Genomic DNA, 20,470 nt, shown 5'->3' on the forward strand with positions numbered 1-20,470 from the left:
CAACAATAATATATCTATTTGTAATCATAAATTAACTAAATGAAAATTGTTCGACAGGATAATTTTCATTCAAACTTTGTTACAAGCCTAAATGTAATTAAATGGTGATTTTTACAATTAAACTGAACTCCAAAGAAATATTTATATTTATTAAAATAGTATTTATTTACCTGTATTAACACTAATACATAATATGATACTGGTAAATATTGTACTTCATAATATTAAATGGCATGCTTTTCTTACTGTGTTCCATTCATCTTTACTTATTAGATTAGTGTAACAACTTGAGAAAGTTGTTTATCATACGAAATTTTTTTTTTCATGTTTGGTAAGGCTAAGTTAGTCTTGTTTTAAGTTTTTAAATTTGTCATTTATTTAGTTTCTAAAATTTTCCTTTGCAGTTAAATATTTAGATAAATTATACCTTTTGTCTTTAAAAATTGTATTTTAAAATTTAGATTGAGAATCTGTGTTTAAGTATTTATGTTCACTGTTCAACTTAGAATTTTTTCTATTATCTCTTATTAGGAATCTAATGTTTTTTTTCGTGATGAATGTTTTCTTTTTTTTCCTTTTTTTATTATTTATTCTTCTGTTATCTTTTCTTGTTTAGGTGTGCAACTGAAAACCATCCGCTCTTAGATGAAATTACAAAACTAAGACACAAGGTAAGAATGATTCTTTTCTTACCATTATCAAATGTAGAGATTTCTCATTATTTGCACATAACACCTAAGCTTAAATTTATAACTTTTATTAAATTCAATTAAATTAAAATTCAATTTTTATGTTTGCATTATTTAAATACCTATATGAATAATCCATTCTGGAAGTTATGTTCATTCTAAACAAGTTTGAATTCAACCTTTGATATTATTTATATATTTTTTTAAAAATATTTTTATATTTTTTGAAATTTTCATTTACAAAAAAATTGTGCTTAGAACAATGATTGGCTCTTAACTAAAATTATAAAATATGAAAAGGGACAATCTGATTTTTTTTCTCATTGTTATGAGAAATTTTATCATCTGATTTCCTAAATTCATTATGATACATTAATGTAAGTTAATGTGTAGGGAATTATATTCATATGAAATGTGCCTAGTTAAGATGTTAATGTATTTATGAAATAAGTATTTATATGAACAAGTTATCTAGGAAGATTATTTGTCATTTATAAAAAATATTGGTCCTATTGTGGCCAATCACCATCTCAGTTGTAAAAAAGCACTAAAGTTTGTTGTCATTTTTAATTAAAATAAGTAACTTTATAGGATAGAAAAGTAAGGGCATGCAACCTTACCATGATGTTTTTTTTTTTTTTTTTTTTTTTTTTTTTTTTTTTTTTTTTTTTTTTTTTATGACCTTCATAAATTTAGTTTTTCTAACTATTAATATTACTAAATTAAATGTTAAATTAGAGTATTTGTGATAAGAAGAATATGAATTTGTCTGAAACTTAAGACTAAACATATGTATAATTAAAAAAAAAAAAAAAAAAAAAAAAAAAAAAAAAAAAAAAAAAAAACTATGAAGTTTCACACAATTTGCCTATTTTAGTAAAATTAATTTATAGCAGACTTGCAAATTTCTCTTTGAAAAATTAATTTAAATATTTCTTTACTGTACATAAATTTCTCGTATCTTTGAATTTTGAATAAATTTGTGCACAACATTTATTTTATACATGTTTTAGTTTAAAATATTTTCTTTTTAATTTGAATCATGTTTAAAAATGTATTTCTAGAGTGCTTTATGTGGATTTGCTCTTGTTATAATTTTAAATGCTGCAATTGTAAATGAATTTAAAATTAACTGAGAAATGTGCCTAGAATATTTTTCAGTTACACAATGCAAGATTTGCAGAATTGCAGTGGCACAGTTGTTAAGGCACAGTGGCACAGTTGTTAAGGTTGTTGTATTGTCATTGAGAAGGAAATTGTTGAGTCACAACTGTCATAACATCCTTCTATCCCTGGTGTCAACAAGAAGCATACCGAGTTTCGGATTAATGGGTATGAGCTTCGTTGAGAAACTGCTAACCACATTGCTACCATTTATGCCATTGGTCTTGAAATTGTATAGCCTTAACCTCCAGGGCCTTATATTGTTATTTATTTTTCTTAAAAAAATGAAAGATTAGTACAGTAGAGAAGCGATTATCCGGAACGATCGGGACCATCGCAATTCCGGATGACTGATTTTTCCGGTTTTCTGAATCGCTACAAAATGCAGTTTTTTTAATGTTTATAAAGCGAAACTAACAAATTATTTTGAAATAGTTTTAGAAATAATAAAAAATGATAAATAATATTACAATTAAGTTTAAATAAGGAAAGAAATTATGAAATAAAAATTATATACGGGCTTATATATGTTATGAATGTTATTATTAACATTAATAACATATATAAGCTGTTTGTGCTTATGTGAGATTCGTCTACAAACGGCTTTTGATCCATCCTCTAAATCAGTTCTTTCGTCAACTCGATACGCCGTACGCTCTAAATAACAAAATGGGCTCAAAATCTTGCAGGAAAAAAAATTTTTTTTTTTAATGGAAGAAAATTAATTTCCGGTTCCGAATTTCATTCCGGTTTTCTGATTTCCGGATAAGAGGTTCTGCATTGTACCTCTAAATTTTACTATGTTAAGAAAGAAGTTTTTTTTTATTTATTATTTATTTTTTTTAAAGGGCTTATTGAAATTAGTGAATAATATCTTCAAAATTTCTTCTTATGATAGTTATGATAGTTATCTTCTTATGATATCTAGTGTTTTCCAAATTATTTTTGGTTAGAAGCAGGGGGCTATACACTAACTTACTAAGAGTCACATTTACTCCTGTCCCCCTGACGGCATATTATGCAATCTTAAAGTAAAACATAAATAATAAAATTGATTTTTTTTCTAGGCAGCAATTTTGTTAGGCTATCCATCTCATGCAGCTTTCATCACAGAAATTTTGATGTCTAAAACAGCTGATAATGTTAATAATTTTTTAATGGAATTAAAGCAAAAGCTTGCTCCATTGTGGGTTGAAGAAAAGGAGCAACTATTGAAACTTAAAGAAAATGAGGTATCCTGTCATGTGTTATTTAAGTATGAGAAATATTATCATTAAATTTTCCATGGTATTATTTTTAAAATATATTTGTTTTGGGGGAAGATTACACATCCTTAAACTTTATTTTTCAATAGATTTTAAAATAAGTCTTATGAGTTAGCATACAGTTTTTATCAATAACTATTTCAGTCAGCAAGCAAATTGATACTGATGAAAACGCTAAAGAGGAGTAAGCATGTTTGTATGTCTGTGAGTCATTAAAGATATGGTTAAAGCAATAGAAGCTGGTGAAGCTGTAAAAGACATGATATTTTTTAAAAAATTTTTTTTATCAAAAAAGTACGTAAGTAAGACAAAAAAAAAATTTGAAAGATGTCAAAAAAAAAAAAAAAAATTTAGATCCTAAGCAGAATTGCTATCAAATAAATAAGTAACATAAAGAGAATTTTAAAGATTTTAAAAAGAACATTACTTCAGTTCAGGTAATAGTTGAAAAAGAAAACCAGCATTAAAAAAAGCAAGGATTAAAATGAAAATTTTTGAATCACAATATTAAATCCTGTGCAAGCACTTATTAATGCTGGAAAAAAGATTTAAAGATTTCTTTGAGATTGAAATAAAATGTTAATAATTCATATTATATGCTTATATTTCTCTTATGTGTAAATAAATCCTTGCATTTTTATTGTAACTGAATAATTAAGATAATTGTCATCATTCAGCAGAGGAAATATATTTCTCAATTTTTTTAAGTGTTTTCATTCTGTTGAAAGCATAATGTTATTCACCTGTGATCTGTATTTTAAATTAAATCTGTGATCTGTATTTTTCTGTTTTCCATAAATATCGCCTATTTCAAATATATATATATANTTTTTAAATTCGATGTAGAGTTTTATATGCACGTGATTTAAAAGCCTCATATCGGGATTTATAATCACATGGATTACAAGTTTAAACAAAAATTAGACAAAAAAAGTTAGATTTATATATATATATATATATATTATTTTAAAATTAGTTCTTTATTTAACATCTTTGGTACTATTGTATTTTTAGCAATGTTTGTTGTCAATTATGTGATATATTTATGAATTTTTGTTTCATTTATTTAGTGCAAGGAATTGGGTATTCCTTTTGATGGTAAATTGAATGCATATGATTTGTCATACTATACATATAAAATAAAAGAAATTAAGTATGATGTGGATCAAGCAAAAGTTAAAGAATACTTTCCTATGCACGTTGTTAAAGAACGCATTTTAACTATTTATCAAGTAAGTAAACTTGTGTTTTAGTAAAATTATTTAGAAATATATTTTATTCTGCAATAATGTAATAAAAATTGATCTTTAATTTAAATTTCTAATATCTACACCAATAAGTTTGTAGTGATTGCATTTATTGGGACAATTTAGTGAAATAAAACGTAGCATTCCCACTTATTTATTTGAAAACTTAATTTTTCAAATATAAAAGTTTTTTTTTTGGCATTTTTTTCTTGCGATCTACGCTATATTGTAATTAATTCTGTGTTAATTTATATTGGTTTTTAAAAAATGCGAGGGAATTTAATTGCTTTCATGAGCAACATTAGTTTCTCCTGACTGTTTCCATACTTGTTTCTTAAGCTGTTTTCATTGATGTATTAGACTTCTGGTCCAAAATATATATTGAAATTACATATTTCTGGAGTATTTTATCTTGTTTTGCACTTGTTATAATTTTAAACACTGCTGTTGTAAATGAATTTAAAATCAGCTAAGAAATGCTTTTAGAGTAAAGTCCCAGTCATATAACAGGGAGTCATGTTAACATTGTGAAAAACTTCTAGGGCAGTTGAAATCATCAACATTTGCAATTTTCCGTACAATTCCCAAGCCCGGAAATGTCATCATGAGATTCTTTATTATGATATGCTCAGAAGCACACAAAGAAACAATTCATAATAGGGAAGCGCCTCTAGCGGCACGTAATAGCTTGGGATCCTTATCAATTTCAATCCTGATGATGTGCCCTAACTCTTCCAGAAGTTTATTGCAACATTTATGTGACCTGTTATATTAACGACTTGTTATACAAGGACTGTTACATTAACGTTTCTAAACTTGTACATTTTGACAAATATAGACTAAAAAATGAGTTTTTTTAAATGATTTGAATGGGTTTTTTTAATGAATTTTTTAATGTTTTTTTAAAAATAAATTTGAATGGTGGGTACACAACATTCTAGACCTACATGCAGCTGCGAGGAAATGCACTTAGCCATGTATGAAGAGAATTGTATTCCCTTCTCTTCCCACCTCCACTTAATACTTGCACTATTGTTAGTAATTTTCAAATCAGTTTTTTTTATTGATAGATTCTCTTCTTTTCCCTCAACTCATTTCTGGTTTACGGTATTACATTAATCTTGTACCTTAAACATTAGGCTAACTATTATTAAGAAAGAAATTCATAAAGAAACTGCAAAAAAAAAAAGATCTTAAATTGTGCGGTAGGGAATTTAATGCCTTTTGGTACTGATTGCCTATCAATATTTGTGTAAAGCAACTTCATTGATTCAGGAGTTTTATCGGTACTTTACGACAGTGTTCCCCAACCCCCGGTCCGTTGATCAAATGATACCGGGCTGCCCATTTCATTGAAACTGAATTTAAATTCCTAGGTTTATATCCCTAATTAAAAATATCTGTGTTCCAATAAAATTTTATTTATTTAAAGAAAGGGGCCCCCGAAGATAGTGACATAAATTTTTTAATGTTTGTAATGTATCATTGTCCCCGATTACCCCCAGATGGAACCGTCTCATTGCAAAGAAACAAGCTCTTGGTTCTCATTGATTTAACGTTCTTGTAAGTTAAAATCTTAAATCACTTTATATTCATTTTTTGGTGTAACTGTATTTTATTTTGAAGGCATGTTTAAATACTATTAAATTAAAATTAAAAAATCAAAATAATCTTAAATATAAATAATCACCTCCCAGTGGTAAAATTATCAAACGTTGACCGGTTCGTGGTGATAAAAAGGTTGGGGAGCACTGCTTTACGATATTTAGCATCTTTCAATAAGTTAACAAAATTCAAATAAATTTAGTTTAAACTGATTAATTTATGCTGATTATTTATTTCAATCATGAATTAGTAATATAATTATAATCATAAATTAATAAAATAATTATTTATGCAGAAATTATTGGGGTTGACATTTTCTGAAGTGAAAAGTCCCGAAGTTTGGCATAAGGATGTTGCAATGGTAAGTGCAATTTATTTTTTAGTTTGATAATGTTGGATTTATAATGTAACTAATATTACTAATTTTATAACATTACAAATAATATTTAAGCATATAGAAAATATTTTAATTTTTGATGGTTAAGCCAATGTTGACTGTTCTTCTGCATACTATGTACCAATTTTTCTGGCAGACATGCTCAGGTGCATCATATATCTTTAGCTTTATATATATTTACAGATAGAATCTATATTTTAATAATTTTTATATGAACGTTTACATGTTTTAAGCAACTGTCCCTTATCAGTATAGTTATGTTAAGTAATGATCTCAATAAAAAAAAATCAAGTCAATAGAAACTAAAAAGATGCTTCCCATAATATTGAAGCCCTTTGTATCACCAATTATAATTATCCAATGTGCCATATTTGTTATGTGTACCATGGTTAGGTCACTTTTGAAATAAACCGCCACCAAATTTTAAATGGCCTTCACTTGTTTCAGGCTCAGTAACATTTTAAATTTTCATCTGATTTACTTTTAAATTGACCAGCACATATTACTATTTAACTCTGTTGTTTATATGATTTATTTATAACCATTTGACCTACTTAGTGGAATAATGAATCATTAATGAAATAATAAATCATACATTTTCAGAATTCATCCGTATGTAGCTGGTTTGAAATTTTTTTTTAAAAATTCATATAATGAATACTATGAATCTGTTAAATTTCTAATGGAAATCAAAGAAAAATACAAAGCTTATCAATATCATATGTTTTCAAACAAGCTTTATGTTTTTGTCTTTACATTCATTGCTTTTTAAAATTAATTTCCTTTATTTCAGAAAAGGAAATTTTCAATTAAAGGCATAAATTTTTATTATACCTTTAATTTTTATTATGCAGTCATTAATGCTGATTTTTAAATGAGTTATATAAGTTACCTTATGATATCTCAAGCATATCATCAAAATGTTTTTACCTTTCTTTCCTGCTCTTTTTTAATTTTAGAACTAGAAAACTATTGTCTAAAAAAGTATATTTTATTTTGGAAACATATTAGATCACGTAAAATTGGTGTCTATTGCATGTACCTTACTGAAAAATCTAAAATTATTCTTTCTTTTATTAGTATAGTGTGACAGATACAGCTACATCTGAGCTTTTAGGATATTTTTACTTAGATTTGTTTCCAAGACCAGGAAAATATAGCCATGCTTGTTTGTTTGAGATGCAGGTAAAAGCTGCTAAATGATAATTATATTTAAGTCCCTTTTTAATTTATTCATTTAATTTTATGTACATCTTGTAGTGATTGTTTTAGGAAAAATATTTTCACCTAAATAATAATTTTCAAATTCATTGATGAAAAAAATGAAACTGTCCAACAAAAATATTGAGACCTTGGGTGTATTTTGTTCTGTTAGTCATCAATATAAATTGGAAAAAAAAAGAATAGGCTGATTAATAGATCCATTTGTATTAAATATTTGTTGAATGGAATTATTTTATTTTATTTGAAATATTTTAAAATCATTTAATGAAACGGAAAAAGAGCTTATCAAAAGTATTTGAATCGTATGTGCAACATATGCTTTTATTTTATTATTCCATGACCATAAATTTCAATACATTTTTTGTGCCTGAGTTTATTTATAATAAGTATTCCAGGATATTTTTTAAAAATTCCTTTGAATCTTCCACAAATTTTGGCTCTCTTTTTCCTGCAACAAACTTTTAACCCTTCCTATGACTAAGGCAGTTTTGTTACTCTGTATGGTGCAATACATAAATATTAGTTAAAATGTGCAGGATGTGTAGTTTTTTTTAAAGAAACATGATGTGTTGCTAATAAATATAGTTAAAACATATAATGGAACTGTGAGATGTAGGTGTGGCTCATAGCTATTCTTTAACAAAAGGGAAAAAACTCATATGCAGTTTAATAATTTTATGCTCTGTCTCATGGCAAATGGCTAAGTTGTTTAATTTAAGACTGAAGACAGTGAACAGAATTGTGATGCACCTTTATTAAGAATTATGTAGCGTTAGAAGCATAGTCAAAATTGTAATGTAATGATGCATGATAAGACATTGTAAATGAGAGATACGTACGCTGCAAAATACATATATTCATTAGCGTTACCAAATAAAGTATGTGTGACTGACATATTTAACCTTCATCTTGATTCTAATTTGACGCTGGGAAGGCACACACAGATCAAAGAGTACAAATAAGTTACAAGAATGAAAAAAAGATTGATCAATAAGGTCATGGTGCATGACTTATTTGATTTTCTGAAATTGTTCACAATAGTGAATGAAATTGTTCACAGCTTACTATAAATTGTAAAAGTATAGGAAAAAACGAACAAACAAAACTGATAAAAAATAGGCACATATTAGAATGGATTTTGGTTTGCAAAACTATTTGTTTGTTTGTTCTACTCTATTTCCAGGGTATCCACGCACCTGGAAAGTCATGGATTTCGGTATTGAACGAAATTTGTCATGAACTGTCATGATTTTAACTATATTTTTTTAAAAAAAATCATGAAAAGTCATGGAATTAGATCATCAAAAAATTTAATTTTTAAAATGGAATTTACCCCCTTCCCTAATTTTATGGTATTCCGAATATTTGAATTTGTAACAAAATCCCTACTCACAGTTATATTTGATTAAAATATAAAATGTTTTAATCCTGTTCTTTAAAAATTATGGTGTTCTTTCAAAAAATGAAAGAAAAAACAATTTCTGGTGCAAATTACCTTTTAATCCTCTGTGATTTCAGAATTTTTGTTATTATTTATTATTTTTATTTTATCAATTTAAAATTCTAGCTGAAGCAAGCGAGTCATTGGCGAATTTTTTAATTCCGAAATGAGAACAGAAAAATCAGGAGTATTTCTTTCCTTTCCGATAAACAAGAAAAGTATCTTTAGAATGTAATTCTGCAGAAAATAAGAAGAAAAATTTGCTTTTGTGTTTTTTTCAGATATTTTATTGCTTAACTCTTCTTTGATCTGTTTTTTAAATTTAAAATCTATAAATATGAAGATGCAGAGTATAACAGTTTTGGTTATACCTATCATTTCAATTAAATGTTATTATAATGTTTTTTTAAATTTACTGTTGTGTTTTTGTCGGAGAAAATAGTAACTTAGTTAAGTCATGAAAAATTCTTGGAATTTGTCATGAAAAGTCATGAATTTGAAAATTTCAAATGTAACAGATACCCTGTATTTCGTACAGCTCTAACAATATTTTGTGATTGTTTGGGGAAAATCCAACATTCTTTTTCCTGTTAAACCCAATGCATGAAAAACAGTTGTAACTTTGAGTTTTTCTTAAGAATTAAAGTAAGCTAACTATTGTTCATTACCTTATTTTAAGAAATGTATTAAAAAATTTATTTTATTTGCTCATTTCTATGGATTGGTTTAAATTTAGTGTTTTTTAAACTGCATTACTCACGAAACTGAATTCTTGCTCTTTATGTTATTATATATGATTTACACAGTTTATTCCTATTTAATATATATTAAACATTTCAATTTAGGCTGGGTGTTTGTTACCTGATGGTTCACGTCAGCTGGCTGTTGGTGGAATGTTAGCAAATTTTACTGAATCAAAAACAGATAAGCCTAGTCTGATGAATCACGATGAAGTCACAACATTTTTTCATGAATTTGGTCATGTTATGCATTATCTTTGTTCAAAAGCTGATTTTGCCATGTTTAGGTAATTATTTTAAATTCAAAATCCAAAAATGATAATCATTAAAACCTAAGAATATACATGAACTAGATTTTAAATTATAATTTAGGGAAATTTTTTTATATTTGTATAGATTAAAAATTTATTATTCTTCTAACATCATCCCTTTTGATTTAAAGATTTTGATTAAAAAGGCATAAATATAACATATTGACTGATTAAGAGACAATTTTAAGGAATAAAAAAAAACTCTTTTTAGTAAATAAGTATGCCCTCAAACATTTTAGATAAATTGTATTAATAATAAGGATCTATTTAAATCAAATATTTTAATATATTTTTGTATAATCATAAAAACTTTTAAATTATAATTGCCAAGTTTCAGTTGTGTGTATTTATAGCAAGAACATACCAAACATGGTTTTACTGAGAAAGATGTTAGCCTAAGTTTATTTAAAAAGTATTTAATAAGTTTTGATCTGTTACATTAAATACCTAATGTTATTTGGGTTGGGTGCAGTAGTGCTATCAAATTTTATATTTAATCTAATGCCTTTGCAAGATTTGGTATCAATCATGGGATGTTTCAAAAGAAATGCAAATCTATTTTTTCCACCTCCAATTCTTTATACCATCTTTCAATCAAACATCAGACAATGAAAGCTCTAAATCAGACTGGAATGCAGGTGCATATTTTTATAATAATTTGTTCTTAATGATACATGGTGATTTTTCATCAATTTAATGTAGGGTTTTCAATTTTAGGAATAATATGAATTTGACAAAAAATTCTTTTAAGGTATTGAGGTTGACTGCTTTTTTCAAGTTCATTTTCTGGCCTCTTGTAAATGGAATTTTTGGATTACAATAGTTTGCATCTACCTAACATGCTTAAACAGATCTGCTTGTTCTTTTTCTTCTACAAAATTGCCAAGTTATGTTCTCATAATATAGTAGCTATTTGAATAATAGATTTTGTTTTCTAAAGTAATCTGTACAAAACTCATTCTTTTATACTTATAGAGTGTTCCTTTATCATCTCTTAATATGTACTTTTGGTCCAATCAAAGTATGAAATTGATTTAAGCAAATTTTAAGAAAAAAGCTTTAAAATAATAAGTCAAAATGGAAAAGCGCTAAAACCAAATTTGTCTCATGTTAACAATTTAATTAAAAGGCTAGAAACCAAAAACAAGCAATAGCAAAATTCTAAAGATATGTATGTTCACACGTAAAGATATGTATGTATATATTCTTCTTTGTAAAAAATGAAGTAAACAGATATCTGTATAAAACCTTACAAACTATTAATGGGAAATTTAAGCCACCAAAATTTGCTTAATTCCCAGAAGGAACTAAAGGTGAGAGGTTACTGTTAGAAACAATTTCAATTTTTGATGGCCAATCAAAATAGATGTTAACTTTTAATTCCCACCTTCCTCATTATGAAGTTGTCAGTTTTTTTTTTATCATTCATATATATTTTCTTCACTTAAGATTTACATGCTATCCCTAATATATATAATTTTCTCTTTTTTTTTTTTTCTTCACTAGAATTCAAAAAATATGTATTAAAGGTGGTATTAATGTAAATATATGTCTCAATATTTACTTACAAATATTTTTATCATTAATTAATGCAAAATAAAAGTATATTGTTTATTTTTTTATTACATTTGAAATGTTTAATCTTTTAACTTTGGAGTTTGAATGTACGAAAAATTTTAAATTTTATGCAAAGATTTTGTGAATGAAAATTAAAAATTTCATTAATTTTGTGATTATGGCTAACACAACGAGTGGGGCAAAATAATAGGCTTTAGCATGCTAAGCATCACAGGTAAAAATTAAGAATATTTAGTCACCAGTCCAGAGATAAAATGATATTACCAGTTAGTACTCATTTTTGCTGGTCCATTTACATGTCCTTCATCTATCTATTTTAAAAATAATTTAATGAAGTGAATTTAAATGAAAAATTATGAAACAAAGTTGCGCAATGTTCACAAATATGGTGAAATAGACTATTTTGTGACAATAACTCAGACCAAAACACGAAACTAATGGTCAAAAAACTAAAACAGCCTACCTTTCCTTTAAATTGATTGCTGGTCCTCTAGACCAGTGGTGCGCAAACTAGGGGTCGCGACCCCTGTGGGGGTCGCCAGAAGTTTTTTGGGGGTCACCAAATTTTTATCAAATGCATTATCCCTGCATGCTGCATACTATACAGTGTACATATAAAGAGTGAAGCGCCGCCACTCACTGTTTAATTGCAATTTCATGCTATCCACTCTTTCTTTGACCGTAATGCGTAATGTATTCTCTATCTGGCTATCCGTGAAAAAACAATATCCCGTTTTATGCAAGAATGCCATCAGAGTGTTAATACAATTTGCATCAATGTATTTATGTGAAACTGGATTTAGCAAACTAGTTTCAATAAAAACTAAATACCGCTCGCGTTTAAACCCTGAAGATGGTATGCGAATTGCAATTAGTAACATACATCCAAATATCGATGAGATAATTAGAAACTTGCAGCCACATACATCTCATTAAAGGGTAATTACTGATTTTTGAGTTATACAAAAAGTATTTTCTTAAAATTATAAATAAAAATTAATATGAGTTAAATATGATGTTTTTAATCGATGAAACGAAAGAAATGCGCGAAATATACATTGTATTTGTGAACATTTATCTCTAGGGGTCGCCGAAAATTTTCTCTCTACAAAAGGGGTCACAGTCGAAAAAAGTTTGCTCACCACTGCTCTAGACCATCAGCAATTATTTTTCAGTGGTCCCAGTCAAACACAAAGCGTGCACAGTGTTTTTAAAAGGTGCTTATTTTCGATTTTCGTTTCTTAAAAGCCCTTAAAGATGCTTTTTTCATTGGATGTTTTTAAAAAGTGCTTAATTTACCCTTTTTTCAAAATGAGATTTCTCCTTTGCTATGCCGATTTTCCCTTCGAATTATGCAAAAAGACACAGTTCACATTGTTCTATTCAACATTTTCACACTTAATTTAACCCCAATCTTTTTCGGCGTATTGTCAGTCTGTAGCGTATGAAAACGCCATTCGTTTTACATGATTCAAAATTTCACAATTTTGACCATTTTATTTTATTTTATAACCGTCGTTGAACAGCCAACCCAATTTTATGGGTTTTCGACTACTTATGTCCAACTCCGTAGCCTTGTAATTTTGAACCCAATCCAGAATACAAGGGAACTCCTGGATCGAGTATTGGGAGAAATTTGTCTTCGTGGAGGACTTTTTCATGAAGCCAACCCGCATTTGCTTTACATGGAGAGGAAGACCACAAGAACCTCCCACGGTTAGCCTGACGGCAAGGGGACTCTATCCCATAATCCATCTACCTCTGAGGATATTTCACGTCAGCACTGTGGTCGGTGCAAGCCGGATGCTAAATTCGTATCGACTGGGATTCGAACCCGGTTCGCCGCATCGGAAGGCGAACGCTCTATCCCCTGAGCCATCGCGGCTCAATTTTGACAATTGTGAAAAACGATGCCAACATTTTTTTTTACATGACTTTTTTTTTTACAAGATAAAACCGTCAATTGTCAAAAACTTTCCAACCCTGCCTGATTATATTTTTTTAAAATGCTTAAAAATATTTTTTGAGTGCTTGAAAAGTGCTTAAATGGTGCTTATTTTTTGTTGAATAATTTGGTTACGCACCCTGTTTAATCCTTGTTTAATCCTCCCTAAATTTGATTATATAAGTAATTAAAGCATATTAAAAAAGACATATATTTGTTTTTTTTTTTTTCAAATTTAGTGGGACGAATGTAGAACGTGATTTTGTTGAAGCTCCATCTCAAATGTTGGAAAACTGGTGCTGGGAACCAGAATCCTTAAAGGAACTTTCATCTCATTATGAAGATAAAAGTGTTATACCTGATTCTTTATTAAATAATTTAATCAAGTCTAGACAAGCTAATACAGGATATACAAATTTGAGACAACTTATCTTTGCTCTTTATGACTTTAAACTGCATTCTAGTGATAAGGTAAGATCATGATATAATAGTATAGTAGAGGGCCGATTATCTGAACAAATCAGGATTAAAGCCGATCCGAATAATGAAACATCTGGATAATTGCACAATTTAAAAAAAATGAGAATTCAAATATAAATTCATTAAATTGACGTTCACATTATCGGCACTCTACTGTACCTGTATTGTTCATTATGTTAAGCAAATTTTAACTAATGTTTTTCAAATATGACTGTTTTTCTGTATAGCAGTGTTTCCCAAATTTATGACTTTTGTGTACCCTTTCTAAATTTTTCGTAACGCTCGTGTACCGCTAATAAAAAAATGAATGTATTTTTTACTATAAAAAAATTGCACAAAAGTTAAAAATCACTACTGGCTGTTGACACCACTAATTATTAACTGTTAACTTCGCAAAAAATATCCAATAGAAGAACACATTATCGTAAATTTTCATGGCTAGCTTGGTATGCATACCCCTGGGGGTATGCATACCACACTTTGGAAAACACTGCTGTGTAGTAATATTGACATAAATCTCATTCCAAAAGGGAGGGTTGACTTGTACTTAGAAAGGGGCATATAAATGAAGTTAAAACAACATAAATAAATTTTTGTTTTTATGCGATTTTAACATTAAAAATCAGTTTGTTTTGTAAAAAAAAAAAAAAACAACGTTGTTTGTATTAAAGCATTAGAAATTATATAGTAGATCTACTACTTATCTGTAAAATGGTATAAAATGTTGGTTATTAAGTACATATTATTTCGTCCTTTTCCTCAAAAGAAATAAACTATCTGTAACTGCAATATTTAGTTATCAGTTGTGATGTAAATTGAATTTTAAGAAATTTCACAAATATACATTGTAAAAATCAAGAAAAAGAAGTAGTCGGGAAAAATTATTCTTCCGAGTCCGAAGCAAAGGTGAAAATGAAATATTATTACTACCAGTATGTAATCTTTTTCTCATTAGTACTAGTACCTTATGTGAAAAAATAATAGTAGCCCTATTTTTTTACTTTTCTGATATTTTGTGTTGATGCATCTGGATTTTCAACTTTCAATTAAAATTTATTTTGAATTTTATCAAACTTTGACAAATAACTCCAAAATTTCACTTTTTTTGCATTAAACTACATTATCAGATGAATGAATATTATTATTTTAGTTTTTATGACGATAGTAAACGTATGAACTTATCTTACTCACTCTTTCAAAAAAACTTGTGTGCACTTTTGTGAATAGTTACTGTGGGTACATATTTTGTCGCAGCATTAAAAGTTATGACTTAACGTATTTTAGTCACAATTTTCCTGTTCAAGTATTAATGCTCCAAATAAAATATTTATGCTTCATTCTGAAATACTTTATCTTTACACAAATATGAACGTTGTGTGATGCCGGACATAATACTACAGTCTATGAAACATATGCACTTATTTTGTAACTATTTACTTTGGTAAAGCATTCTTTTTATTGATGTAAAGTAATCCTAGATAACATTCAAATGCATTTTTGCCACATGCAAATTCTATTTCAATCATTTATCACCTATTCCAAACATAACTTGAGACTGTAGAAATGACATTGAACATTTTAACATGACTGAACAACTGTCTACTTTTATGCTGCTCAACTATTTTATGCACCTCACTGCATAAAACTATCTTATGGTTAGGCTTTAGCATTTAATTTGTTTTGTAAAAAAATGCATTCAAATAATAATAATTTTCAAGATTGATTGTCACTTCATTTAGAATTTTTTACAACTGATTGAGTTTTTTGAGTTAAGTTTTTTATTTCTTAAATTGGTTGTATTTTCTCTAGAATGATGTTAAGGAAACATATGCTGCTTTATTAAAGGATATTTTAGGCATACCTCCATCTGAAGGAACAAATTTCGGTTGCAACTTTAGGCACATTATCAGAGAATACGATGCTCAGTACTATGGTTATTTGGTATGTATTATTTCCTCACTTATAAGTGTATAAGCAGTTGAAAATAGATAATTTTAAGGTATTCCATTTTAAGTTTAATTTTGCTATTAAGTTTTTTTAATTTTTTATTTTATAACAATCGTTGAACAGCTGACTCAATTATGGGTTTACGGCTACCAATATTCAACTCCAAAGCCTTGTAATTTAAAACCCAATCCAGAAGACACCTGAACTCATGCCTTTTGAATGAAGCTAACTTGCATTTACGTTGCATGGAGGGGAAAATCCCCTGATGGTTAGCCTGATGGCAAGGGGACTTTACCCCATGATCTGTCTACTATTGAAGACATTTTACATTAACACTGTGGTCGGTATCAACCGGGTACGGAATTCGAATCGACCAGCCATCACTTTGATTTCCACACCTGATTCGCAACCAACCGCAGTGCTGACGTAAAATGTCCTGTAAAGATGCAGAGTTAAAATTTGTAGTAACTTAGACATTGAATCGTTTCAATTTATTCTTGTTTTTAGGATTTTTAAATACCCTTATACTTGCATTTTTTATACTTTTTTTTCGTTTGGAAAATTAAGTACAACCATTTTTACTGTTAGGACATTAATTATTTTATAATATTTATATAATTAACTCAAAATCTATTAGTTTTGATATAAAATCATCTCAGCCAAACAGTTATTCAGGAAAGAATACAATTTTGTTTCTTTTAATGCCATATAATTCTTTTTTAAAATTATTTCTTATTTACTACTCATAACTAAATAATCTAATAAATTAGTTGGTGGTTGAAAAAAAAAAGTTTTGTTTAAACTTTTTTTTTCATTAAATGAATATAAAGGAAAGTTTATTGTTTAATAACATTTCACTATAACTTGAATGTCTTGTGCATTTGACACAGATTGGAAAGCCACGAAATTTCTCTATGATGTTTGTTTGAAACAGGGCTGATTGTGCTCCGGATTTTTCGCTAACTGTGATCTGCAAGTTTCCGGAAATCGAAGGTTCAGACGTTTAAAAAAATCATTGATCACAAAAGTTTCCGGAAAATCAATTTTTCAAAGGTGGAATTTAAAAACACAGTTTATTTTGTTTGTTTGTAAGGGAGAGCCAGATGCTTTATAAGCTTATATTCAAGATTAATATTCATTTTTTATCAGAAAATAGTTATTATAATCATAAACTCAAGAAAGAAAGATATATTTGTACATTTCAATTACTTCTCCAGGTCATCATAGGTATGTGTAAAATTTTAAATGTATTTTAAGTAAACTAAGAAATATTGAGAAAAAGGAAAAAAACCTTGTTCAAAATATTTTTTTTTTTTTGAACTCAAGAAAATTTTTGAAATTTTGACTTGGGCTCACAATCACCCCTGTTAAAAGTCAAAAAATTTTTGTGGCATTCTTTTCTTGTAAGGAAGTGAAAAATTGATGAAAATAAACAGATTTAAATTACAAATATAAATATAACTATAACATAACTATAAAAATTGTCTATAAGGTCTAGGCAACTATATTTGTTTCTAAATCTTTTACATAATTTAAAAAAAATTTCTTTCACTCGACTGAATGCTGTAAGCTAGTCTTTCATTCTCTAAATTATGCAAAACTTTAATTTTAGCACAGTTGTAATTATTCAAAAAACACTTTACCGCTTTGTAAATGGAATGATTCAAAATATCTTTTTTAAAAATCTACTTTTTCGCAATATTAAATGTAGCTACATTAGCCAAATAATTCTTGTTCATACAATAAATATTTCTTTAAACTGCATGGCATGATATTAGGTTGCATGTAGCATATTTTTATGACTTTTTTCCTAAGAGTTCTACTCTTTTTTTGCAGTGGAGTGAAGTATATAGTCTTGACATGTTTGATACTCGCTTCAAACAGGGAAATAATGTTTTAAACCCAACAGTTGGAATGGACTATAGGAGAAAAATTTTACAGCCAGGAGGAACAAAGGTAATATCACTTAAGTAATTTAAAGAAATGTAAACTGTGAAAAATGTTAATTTGTCAAAATAAGTATTAAAAATATTTCATTATTTATCTAAACAATTATTTCTATTTAGTAAAATTTTTTTTATTTTGTCCATCACTATTCCAACGAGTTTTTGTTCCAAAAATCATTGTAACTGGGAAAAAACAATTCATATGCTTGCATTTTTATTTATCAACTCTTAATGGTATTTGCATTAATATTCTCTGTTCCTTAATTATAGTGATAACATAACAAATAAAATTATATAGTATGAGGATTTTTTAATTTGAATTCTTATTATAGTTATAAAGAATAACTCCATTTTTCACTTCAAAATTCATAATTTTTAAAAAAAAATGAAAAACAGAAATATTGATTGTTCTCAAATGATAGAGAATAATAGTTTAAATAACTCATTGTTTTGCTATCATTTAGCCTGACAAATTAAAATACTGGAACCACTATCCAAGAAATTTTATTTTAACTCCATTTTTGGTGTAAATCATAAACTGTGTTTACACACAGAATTTTATTGTTGTTTTTGACACTACAACAATTGCATGTCGTCCCCCGCATTAGACTGTCTTCTTGAAAATTAATATAAAATATTTCCAATTGCATTAATGCCCTAATTTCCACATTTCCAGTTTATCATTATAGTGTAATTTCAGAGAAATTCACACGTTTTTCCTTAAATTTTGAATTGTAGCATTATCATTCTTAAAATAAGCAGCAAGGGGTTAAAAAGTAAATAATCCAAATTTTTGTTGTTAATAAATATAGTATAGATTTCTCTGTTTCAGATAATCGATATAATTTTTAATAGAGTAGAATAAATGCTATTACCCTTTATTTTTTACTGGAGGATAGGGAAATTTTTAAAAGATGTGGGCATTATTTTTTATTGTAGGAAAGGGACATTTTTAAAAGATATGGGCATAATTTTTTACTGAAAGAAAGGGAAATTTTTAGAAGATATGGGCATTATTTTTTACATCATCTTTGTTTCATCAAAAACCAACTACTTTCTCACCAAAAAAAAAGAAAAAAACTTCTTTAAAGCTGTTGTTCTTGAATTAGATAGTATTTAATGAATAGTCTGCAGCTATTCGGTTGCCAAATTATTTTTATTATTATTATTTTAACTATTAATTTTATTTATTGAAGCTCTTCCTTTGCAAAATGTACTTTTGGGGCAATTTTTAATTGTTCACGGTTCAAATATTGTATTTATTTGCAAATATATCTAAAAAAATCAGATTATTAAAGGCGTTATTCTTATATCGTATTAAAGGTGTTTGTATTTCCTCTGAATATTATTTAACTGATAAACTGTTGAATCTTAAGTTTTAACAATTATGTTTCCATAAGTCTGTCAAAAGAAGCAATGAAGTTTTATCCTCACATTTTGTCATTTAAATTGCATATATCAGTAATCAGATATGCTAATGTTTATCTTTTAATACCCATTTTTCTTTCATTCTAAATAATTTATATTATGAGAACTTAAATCTCAATATACATAACTTCCATTAAAAAGAAAAAAATATCAAGACCATGGAAGAATTTAAACACTTTTATCATGGTTTATAATATATCATAGTCAATCAAAAATGTTATATTTCCTTAGAACATTTTTGAAGACTTTTTTTCTTCTTCTTCATAAGCGCAACAGCCTTTCACAGGCCAGGGCTGACTCGCAGATTTTCCTCCATCTGGCCCTGTCTGGTGCGACGGCCCGCTTGAGGTCCTTTTCAACGTCGTCTATCCATCTTGTAGGTGGTCGTCCCCTACGCCTCGTCCCTTCAATTGTGGAAAAAGTCACTTTTTTGGCAAGGACGGCATCAGAATTTCTGAAGAGGTGGCCCAGCCACCTAATGCGTGATGCTTTAATAGTTCTCACAATGTCGGTCCCACCGAATTTGTCATATTTTTTGTAAATTTCGTGGTTGTAAAGAACTCTCCTTACGTTATTCTCTTGAAGAGATTCAAAGAGACTTTTTTTAGTTCTTAATTAACAATGAAGAATACCGAGTTTGATTGCTCTCAACACCTGTGTACAATAAGGTTTGTTAAAAAGTGAAAATATAAGGCAGGGCATGATCTGAAAATTTGCCCATTTGATTTAAAATAATCATTATTGAAACTAAAAACCATTAAAGCTGTTTTTGTTATATGTTTTAAATGTGATATTTTTTGGTTTTTCAAATGTTTGTGCTGTTCTTTTTTCATAAAATACACGTGAAAAATATTGCAGGATGCAACTGAAATGCTTCAAGACTTCTTGGGACGCAAACCTTCTAATGAAGCTTTCTTACGAAGTAAAGGATTAAAAGTTTAAATTTACTGTAATATTTAGTGCAAAAGTCAGTGGAAATTATTTTTGTTAACTGTTTCAAAAATGATGGCAAATAAATGCACTTATTTTTAATCAAAATAATAATAAAAAAATTATCCTCTGA

The 20,470-nt window shown here is 27.8% G+C and overlaps 1 protein-coding gene across 2 annotated transcripts in view; it reads left to right on the forward strand.

The window, feature by feature from the left end:
- The window catches only part of LOC107452832 (thimet oligopeptidase), a 39,337-nt gene extending 18,867 nt beyond the window's left edge, over positions 1–20,470 (forward strand). For both annotated transcript variants that reach the window (XM_016069435.4, XM_016069436.4), the window contains exons 7-16: positions 617–671; positions 2,921–3,085; positions 4,189–4,350; positions 6,266–6,331; positions 7,448–7,552; positions 9,878–10,059; positions 13,846–14,077; positions 15,896–16,027; positions 17,870–17,989; positions 20,266–20,470. In XM_016069435.4, the coding sequence (XP_015924921.1) occupies positions 617–671; positions 2,921–3,085; positions 4,189–4,350; positions 6,266–6,331; positions 7,448–7,552; positions 9,878–10,059; positions 13,846–14,077; positions 15,896–16,027; positions 17,870–17,989; positions 20,266–20,349 (1,303 nt within the window). In that variant the 3' untranslated portion in view covers positions 20,350–20,470. The remainder of the gene's footprint in view (positions 1–616; positions 672–2,920; positions 3,086–4,188; positions 4,351–6,265; positions 6,332–7,447; positions 7,553–9,877; positions 10,060–13,845; positions 14,078–15,895; positions 16,028–17,869; positions 17,990–20,265) is intronic.

This window comes from Parasteatoda tepidariorum, chromosome 9 (genome assembly GCF_043381705.1).
Source record: "Parasteatoda tepidariorum isolate YZ-2023 chromosome 9, CAS_Ptep_4.0, whole genome shotgun sequence".
NCBI classification, from domain to species: domain Eukaryota; kingdom Metazoa; phylum Arthropoda; class Arachnida; order Araneae; family Theridiidae; genus Parasteatoda; species Parasteatoda tepidariorum.